This window comes from Seriola lalandi, unplaced genomic scaffold (assembly GCF_002814215.2).
Source record: "Seriola lalandi dorsalis isolate HSWRI2012SDOR001 ecotype SW California unplaced genomic scaffold, Sedor1 jcf7180002054985, whole genome shotgun sequence".
In the NCBI taxonomy this organism is placed as follows: Eukaryota; Metazoa; Chordata; class Actinopteri; order Carangiformes; family Carangidae; genus Seriola; species Seriola lalandi.
This window is the reverse complement of record NW_019525534.1, coordinates 930,866-940,296: the sequence shown is the minus strand read 5'-3', so window position 1 is coordinate 940,296 and position 9,431 is coordinate 930,866. Positions and strand designations below refer to the sequence as shown.

The 9,431-nt window shown below is 42.1% G+C and overlaps 1 protein-coding gene across 1 annotated transcript; it reads right to left on the bottom strand.

Moving 5' to 3' along the window:
- Positions 1-3,962: 3,962 nt before the first annotated feature.
- LOC111647325 (shaker-related potassium channel tsha2-like) lies at positions 3,963-7,451 on the bottom strand. Its single transcript, XM_023396943.2, has one exon. The coding sequence runs from the start codon at positions 7,142-7,144 to the stop codon at positions 5,702-5,704; it is 1,443 nt and encodes a 480-aa protein (XP_023252711.1). The 5' UTR covers positions 7,145-7,451; the 3' UTR covers positions 3,963-5,701.
- Between the last annotated feature and the right edge of the window lie 1,980 nt (positions 7,452-9,431).

Below are 9,431 nucleotides of genomic sequence, written 5' to 3'. Positions count from 1 at the left end.
TCACAGCATCATCCCGATTAAACACGAGTCAACAAAGATCAGGATACTGTTGCTACGGTTTCGCCTGTTCTGTTTCAACTGTGGAAATTAAAGGTTTCAGTTTCAAGGAACAGAGCTGCAAAACACCTCAATTTAATGGCATTTGTTCAGTGTAAAGTCATTTCTATGTATCACTTAGTCATAACAACAATATTCTCTAAATAATAATCTTTTTCTGCATCTCATTTAACCGAAAATATGTATTTTAGAGAGCCCTGGTGTAAACAAACTCAGATAACATTAACTTAGATTAAAAACAGAGATAAATCTGTATGTAAAGAGGGTGATGATGCAACAACAAACCACTCAACCACCGGGACACACCAAAAATAACAACCCTTGAATCCACATTAGACCTGAAACAGTCTTAACTAACTTAATGAATGCAGCAGCCTGAAAACAACAATCCCAGTATAAAACCATTATTATTCTTAAACACTTTAGATTACATCATGATCATGGTCTCATCTAGAAGAAAACTCTTTGGACTGTGCTATGAAAATGTGCAGATTAGTCCAACTGATAAAATTAAATGTACAGCGGCATAAACATTGTGTTTGTTAAATGTAAATTTTGACATCTAATCTCTCCCATTCAGACTTATTTATTGCTTATGACAAAAAATGTCACCACAATGTCTATTTTGTAGCTGTTCTGGGGCTTTCTATCGTCTTTTGAAGTATATTGATGTTCCTAGTTATCATGGAGCAGTTTCTGAGCATTTTAAGAATCTCTCTTTCATTTTTGGCTCAAAAAAATAGCTAGGATGTATTAATACATTATGCTTTAAGCTTAGGTTTTCCTTTCCTATAGTGTTTTGGAGTTTTTTATGCATGCTTATGGTCTACAAAGTCACAAGACTCAAAGTATACACCAAAGAAAGTAACTGTCAGACTTTGCCACAGGAATGAGTCATAAAATCTGTAAATTAGCACTTCCTGTTCACTCACCCCAAAGTCTCTACAATATAAAATACATCAGTAAATACCTCGGTCCTGATTTATTTACATATTTACGTCTGTTTAAAAAAAAAGGCCATTTGCTAATAAGCGTCCAAATGAGACTACAGAGGTTGACTGGTATGTTAAACGTCATCACGTTAAACATACTCACCAATCCGCCTATACAGTAAAGTAGGCTTCATCAGTAAAGATTATCCTGCTGAACAAAACATCAGTATCATAAACTGTTGTTTTGTCACAGTTTATTTACCAGAGTAATCCAGGAAAAATCCCTTTGGCTTTTTGTCAAGGGAACCAGAGTGAAGCTAACATCCGGGTTAGTCTAGAACATTACGTAATTCTTGCGGCACTCTATTGACGTCAGTACGTCCCTCAGTGCCTCCCACCTGCAAGATGGATACTCCCTGTAAGCTTGGCGCGCACTACAGCACACAACTACTAACAATGAAGGCCAGGAAAAGTTTAAGCTTTGTAACCAACTGCCTGAAATAACCGACTGTCTCCTCTGACAACGGCAGAAACACAAATAACTCTGAGGCCGGAACTAATTTTTTTACCAAGTTTCCCTCCACTGTTTCAACTGAGAGCCCGCCACTTTAAGAGTTCCGTTTTAAAACGCTGGATTTTCGCAACGGTTATTTCTGAAGGACGGAGCAGTGTGGAACAGCGGGCTCACAACCAGTAAGTCTGGATTATTATTGTTTTTATGGTGCAGGCACAAAGATATACATGTTTAAACGTTGGTCAATATTGGCAAGCTACACCTTGTTAACCAGTAAACTAGCAAGATGGCGGAGCGTTGGTGACTCCCTACCTGACGGTTCCTCGATCATTTGTATTCCTTTAGTCCATAAGTGTCCACAGATCAAAAACAACAACCCGGTTTTTCATGAAAGTATTCCAGGTTACGAATATTGTCACGTGAAGTCCATTGCAGACTGTCCAGAGAGTTTTTTCGCGGCACTTCTTTCCTCGTTTCTGTCGTTTCCCTTCTGACTGCCTGAAGTGGCCACAACCGTTTGTTTACAACTGCCTGAGAGTGGGGACGTGCGAACGTGTAGTGCCGGCAGGCTGACCAATCAGAGCACACTGGGTTCTGCGCTCTGATTGGTCAGCTTCAAAGGAGGGAAGGGGATCTTAAAGAGACCTGAGCACAAACAAAGCGCTTCAGACAGTGGCTGAATAGAGTATAGTATAAGAAAAACAATGTCTTTTTGGAACATTGGAGCATTTAAATCATTTTTAAAACACCAAGAACACGATTAACACTAACAATAACCATAATATGTCCATTACAAACTTCATTCTTGACATTGGTAATGGAAACCTCACCTCAAGGTTCATCTAGTCACTGTTTTGGAGTTTTCAAATGTATTATGTAATCTTCAACAACAGAAAAATGTTTTATTATATATAAAAACTATTATATATAGTTTTACATCCAAAAATGATCTGAATTTTTAAATTTGAGCAACTTGATTTGTGTGTGTGTGTGTGTGTGTGTGTTTGTGTGAGTGTGTGTGTTTGTGTGTTTTATTTAGTTGTGTGTGGGGGGGGGGTTGGTATGTGAATAGTTGCTGGTTTTACTATTCTATGATAATACACTTAATATTTTGTTTTTTTTCCATGTTGGCAAGAAAAAAACAAGCAATTTTATTACAGCAGGCTCTGGAAAATTGAGGAATGAGAATTCCAGCCACGATCAACATATTTCATCGATTTAACTCATGCAGCTTCTGTGTCGACTGAAAATGACATCAGTGGAAAAGAGATATCACTGGATATTGCCTGGAGAGAGCTAAACAAAACAAAATAAACCCCCTCCTGCATGTAAATCACATGAACACATTGTCTGAATGAGGAAAAAGGTAAAAACAAAAGGGCGTCTCAGTCTGATATGAAGTTATACAAACATCACGACTACATTGTAATGTATAAACTTGTTCTGGGTGTCTGAATGTAGTTTTATGCAGGTGTAACTCACCTCTGTTTGAACCAGCCCTCCAGTGTTGTGGTCTGATGGTCGTCCATCTGTCTGTCTGACCATGACTCAGCAGTTATACTCCATCCATCAGGCCTCCATCCGTAATAATCCAACAAACAGGATTGTGAACATGTGGCCTTCACAGTGAGAACGTCTGTTGTGACGTTGGGATCTTTTTATTCCATCAGTTTGTTAAAAACATTCCCCCTTATTTTCCAGCAGGTTGGGTTGAATAATTCGTCCCTGGAGTCCAGATGAGTCCAGATGAGTAAAGAGCTGGAAACCTCAAATACAACAGGGACCTGTTTTTCCTGTGCAATGAATTATAGAGTTCTTAATCTAACAGAAACTGGTCAGCTGTGTTTGCAAAATACAGGGTCAAGAGTTCAAATTATGACATTTTTGATTCAGCAGTTTAATTTATCAAGTAAAAAAAAATGAAGAGTCCGACTGATACATGAGCAGGCCATCATTATCAATGATATACGTTAATTACAGTTGCATCACTCTCAGTATCTGTCTTGACTGTGGAGGCAAAATAAGGCCCAAATCATTTGAAATTTTTAAATAGTTACAGTTGATTTATTAGCCATCCATCTGGATTTGACGTGGATTTTTTTTTTTTTTTTTGAATATCAATTGAAATTAATTTCAAATTTGCATTTTTCACAAATTCAGATGTGAACTTCTCTTTTTTTTTTGATCATGTGACTAAAACAATTTATTCTATTCAGGCTTATTTATTCCTAACAACAAAATATCGAACCACAAAGTCCATTTAATAGCTTTTCTGAAGCATTTGGTCACATCACATGATCCTAATCTGCAGATGAAATGTGATGGATAATTATTTTATGTATGTGTGTGTGTATATATGTATATGTATGTATGTATGTATATGTGTATATGTGTGTGTGTGTGTATATATATATATATATATATATATATATATATATATACACACAGTATATACACACACACACACACACAAATTCTGAAAATTAGGGCAACTTGAATATTTATCTTTACAACTTCAATATATATAGTTTTTTGGATATTTAACCCATTGAATTTTCTATTTGTGTTTTATGAACCCTAAAAAAATGATGTATTCAATTTGTTTTATGGAATAAATATATTTCGAAGGTAGTAGTTCAAACATGTTAGTCGATAGTTTTCCAAGGTTGATATTACAACATTAGAGACTGAATGAATCTGAACCTAAATGTGAAATTATATCACAATTCCACTACCATTTTAGAGAGATTAGAAGGCTCCCATTTTGGCCTTATTTTGCTTCCATACTCGGCTCATATGCAGAACTTAGATGTTTGTCTAGATTTTTAAGTATTCTGTTTATATCATTTTTGTCAATTCATTTGAGATTTCCTGTTCAAAATTTACAATTACTGCCATTTGAGAATTAAAAAAATGCTCAACTTAATTGCCAGAAAAAATGTTTATCTAAAAACCTAATATTCGTTCATATCACTTTCTTTTTTCTTTCTTCCTGAAAACCTCAGTTTGGGCTCTGGGAGCATGTGATGGGCATTTGTCACTTATGAGCCTAAAATAAAGATAATTAGCAATAAGTGTTGGCCGCAGCCCAGTTTGGAACATTCATATGCATCATATTCTCTGTGACTAAGGTGCATGGATAACGGGTCAGACAGACGACTGTAAATATATTTATATTCTTAGTGTTAAAGATGGAAGTGATGCTTCAGTTTCAGCTGGTGAAATCAAACAACATGGAGGCTTCCACAACATGGTGGTTGGTTTTCAGGCCTCGTCTCTACACTTTCAGCCTGCGTCCTTTCATTGCTGTGGCAGACAATACAGAAAAGTCTGGAAGGTTGCTATAGAAACTGCATCCACTGAAGAGATGCAGGGTTTCTATTCATCCACACAGGGGCGCTCTTGGTTTGGAAAAGCTGCCCCCTGATTTCATAAGGCTTTTACAAACAGGAAACTGTGGAGGATTTAACCTCCTGAAGCCTGCTGCTTTAAACGTGCATGTCAATAACAAGCTGCTTGTGCCCTGGCTTTTGTCTTGCAGGTTGCTCGTGCAGAAGCCTGTTGTATCGAACAGAGACTAAACTACAATCTCGTATCTAAGTCACTTAATTTGATGATAATCGATTGATTCTTCCAGGCTGCCGTGCATCATCTGATCCACCACTGAGCTCCATCCAGCCTGAATGGAAAATACATGAGGCTTAAATAACAGGTGTGTGTGTGTGTGTGTGTGTGTGTGTGTGTGTGTGTGTGTGTGTGTGTGTGTGTGTCACCATAATAACAACAGGCACCATGTGCCTCCTGCATCAGTCTGTAAATTTAGATTAAATTGGTCCTGTTGCTGCAGACAGACAGAAAAGCAAATGTAAACTTTAAACCTGCATCATGAGGGCAATAAATTACGCATTTACTAAGAGAAACATTAATAATAAACATAATAAAGTGCTACAATTGGCCATAGGCTGATCATTTCGAAGCTTTTTTTCCCCAACTCAAGACGCGCGTAATGGAAGACAGGTTCAGGGGATTAATGTGAATTCTTATAATCCGTCCTGTGGTGGTTCTGAAATGATTCCCTGTGATGGCAAAAATAAGAAGCTCGCCAGTCTAAACTCAAACCAGAGCGCGGGATGTTGGGAATGACACTGAAAACTTTCCTTAGCGCGCCACTGAACTGGCGCGTAATTCTGGGTCCGGATCATACGTCGGTGAGCTTCCCGGTGTAGGCTTTGTGCGGGCTGCAGTTGGTGTATTTGATGGAGTCCACGTCGTCGCTGTCCGGGTAGTCGGACTTGGACAGGGACGGTTTGCTGTTGCTCTTCTTGAACTCTCCGAACTGCGGCTGCTGCTGGCCGCAGGTCACGTGTGTGTACTGGAACTGCTCCTCGTGCTCGGTCTCCCGGTGGTAGAAGTAGTTGAAGTTGGAGACGATAACCGGCACCGGGAGCGCGATGGTGAGCACCCCGGCTATGGCGCACAGGGAGCCCACGATTTTCCCCCCGATGGTGACCGGACACATGTCCCCGTAGCCCACCGTGGTCATGGACACCACCGCCCACCAGAAGGCGTCCGGGATGCTGCTGAAACCCGAATCCGGGTCGTCGGTCTCGGCGAAGTACACGGCGCTGGAGAAGAGGATGACCCCGATGAAGAGGAAGAAGATGAGCAGTCCCAGCTCCCTCATGCTGGCCTGCAGGGTCTTCCCCAGGATCTGGAGCCCCTTGGAGTGTCTGGAGAGCTTGAAGATCCTGAAGACCCGGACCAGGCGGATGACCCTCAGGATGGCCAGAGACATGGCCTGCTGGCCGTTCCCCTGGTGCTCCGCGAGCTCCAGCCCCAGCGTGATGAAGTAGGGCATGATGGCCACGATGTCGATGGTGTTCATGATGTTCTTGAAGAACGCGGGCTTGCTCGGGCAGGCGAGGAACCTGACGAGCAGCTCGAAGGAGAACCAGATGATGCAGAGCGTCTCCACGATGAAGAACGGGTCCGTGAACGGATTCGGCTTCTTTGCGCGCGCGGTTCCGTTCACCACCAGCTGATCGTCAAACGTTCTGGCTTCCTCCCTGAACTCCGGTAAAGTCTCCAAGCAGAAGATCACAATGGAGATGAGGATCACCAGCACGGAGACTATCGCGATGCCCCTGGCGGGTCCGGAGCTCTCTGGGTACTCGAACAGGAGCCAGACCTGCCGCTGGAACTCGTTCTCAGGCAGCGGCCGCTCTTCTTCCTTGATGAATCCCTCATCCTCCTTAAAATTCTCAATCACCTCCTCCCCCAGTTCGTAAAATTTAATCTCCTCCATGAATATGTCCACGGGCACGTTGACGGGTCTCCGGAGCCTGCCCCCGGACTGGTAGTAGTAGAGGATGGCATCGAAGCTGGGTCGGTTCCTGTCGAAGAAGTACTCGTTCCTCAGCGGGTCGAAGAAGCGCATCCTCTTGCGCGGGTTCCCCAGCAGGGTGGAGGGGAACTGGGCGAGCGTCTTCAGCTGCGTCTCGAAGCGCAGCCCGGAGATGTTGATGACCACCCGCTCGCAGCACTCCTGGTTCTCCACTCTCTCCGGGTCGTACACATCCTGGGCTGACAGCGCGGCCAGTGCCACAGTCTCATCCAGGTTCTCCGCGGGCACCACTGTCATCTTTCCCCCCCCAGACAAGGGCGACGCTTCCCGCACCTCGGTCCTCTCTGTTCCCCCCTCCGCGACACCTCTCCGCGCGTATTTGGAAACCAGCTGAGCGTCTCCGCGCGTCTCTCTCTTTGTTGTCGGCGTCACGTCTGCGGGTGAGCTTGTTCCGCTGGCATTTTTGTGCCCCCCCTCCTCCTCCTCCTTTCCACGCTCACCTTTCTGCCGTCCACACGCTGCTGTAGTCTGGACTATCGGCTCGGCTGTCACATTCACTGCATTTTAAGCAGGCTTTGCCCTCCCCGAGCTGACGTGTGTGTGTGTGTGTATGCACACACTCTCTCACTGAGGGGGGGGAATAAAAACACACATGCACACACATATGCTCAGGATGAATCTGATCCAGATATTAAACAACAAGCAGAAATATCAGCATACTGGAGACTTTGCGTGCACACAAAGTGTCGTGCGTAATGAACCTGTTGTCTCCAGCGTGGCACAGGCTCAAGGTTATCACATGAGTTGTTGTTTATGGTGAAATATGACGTCATATTTGCAAATATGAACATGCAGTTAATGGATGAGGGCAGGTTAATGTGTGTAAATGCGCGTTTGGCAACGTGGAAAGTGCCAGAAATGTCGCGCAAAACAAGCGATTCTCATGCAGGAGAAAAAAAATCGTCGTTTCTTTTGTTTTTCAATTGATGATTTGATCCTAAATTGAATACCTGTGGCTCAGGGCTGCGTCCTCCTCCAGCCACCCATCCCTTCATCCATCCATGACACACATAAAGAGGGGAGAGACTAAAAAACAGAGGCTCTGCAATGTCACGCCGCAGCCGTCTCAAGACCAAACCTTGCTGACGTTTCCACAACAGCCCTGAACGCTGCTGAGCTGCTCCACAAGTTGTGCACGACTTGCAAGATCTGTCATGCCTCTGCTGTGTCTGCTGCTGCAGGCGTGTTGCACCGTGCATGAGAAACAAGGGGGAATAAAGAGGTTTATTTTTTTCCTTCCTGCTTTTGTATAAAACAGACAGAGTTTTTAAAGCAGCATGTATCTGAAAGGAAGGTAAACACTGCTGCGCTGTGCAACAAGTAAAGAGAAAAAAGAAGAAGCTGGATGATGGAAATAAGGGAGAGTTTCTGGGCTGCAGCTCAAAGCAGTGACGTGTTTTCCTAAAATAGCTGGATTACTCCCAGGGCCGCAGGAAAAGTTTCTTTTCCCATGGAATGGCCCGAGGGAGCTGCAGAGGGGGAAAATGAACAGAAAAAAATGAGATGACATTAAGAGGAAAAAACAGATTTGCATCTTCCAGCGTGAACAGAGATGAAGCTCCGGTGTGAGAGAGTCATTCAGAAAATATCGGTCATCTGGGAAGAAGCAGGAGAAACCTTGAACCAGACTGAAACCTGGACTGAAAAACATGATCACACTCACTGATGTTTTTATATGAGATCAGAGAAACAGCATCTGATACCAAATCAGGCAACTTTACTTTTATTTAGAGGTGAAACTCATTAAATTGTCACTTTTAAAGTTAAACCTTGTGTTGTTTACAACAGATGCAACAGCTCAGCTAAAGTCAGAGCTTCAGTCCTGCTTTACATTGTAGGAAAGTTACATTTTCCCTGAAAATCATTTGTTTGAATATTCTACAACTGTTTTTTTGCAAACACTCAGTTTTGCAAATGCACGTACTTAAAATTTACATAACCTTATTTTTCTACTTTATTCTATTGTTACACTTGTTTTTTTCTTCTACTGCAGTAACAAGTGGATTTCCCCGGTGTGAGATCAATAAAGGGTTCTCTCATCTTATCTTTAACTGTCTTGGGTTTTATTTTACATGTTTTTGAATTATGATGTAATGTTTACTTGAGTGGCAGGAAGAGTAGCTGCTACCTTGGTGGTGGCTAATGGAGATTTCTGCACATAAAGTTTTTAAATCATTTCAGCTTTGAATTAATTTTTTTTTTTATTATTATTAAGTCATGTTGATAAAAACATAGAATTCACTCACGGTATATTGTACCTATCTATAAAATTAGTACAAGTGAAGATAATATATGAGTAAACATGGCAGCTTTGAATTTAGATCTTGACGACCTCGTACAGCAGCCAGGAGGGGACATTTTCATGGTGCCAAATTTGCAAAGAAAATAAATCTAATAAAGATGTGACTCTACTGTTTGCAAGCAGACTTGAATGTGCAGTGTCTTATACATGTAACACCTCACTGTAATCAGTATATTAACATTAATGAATCATGTTGGCTCTGCGGATATCTGCAGATATATA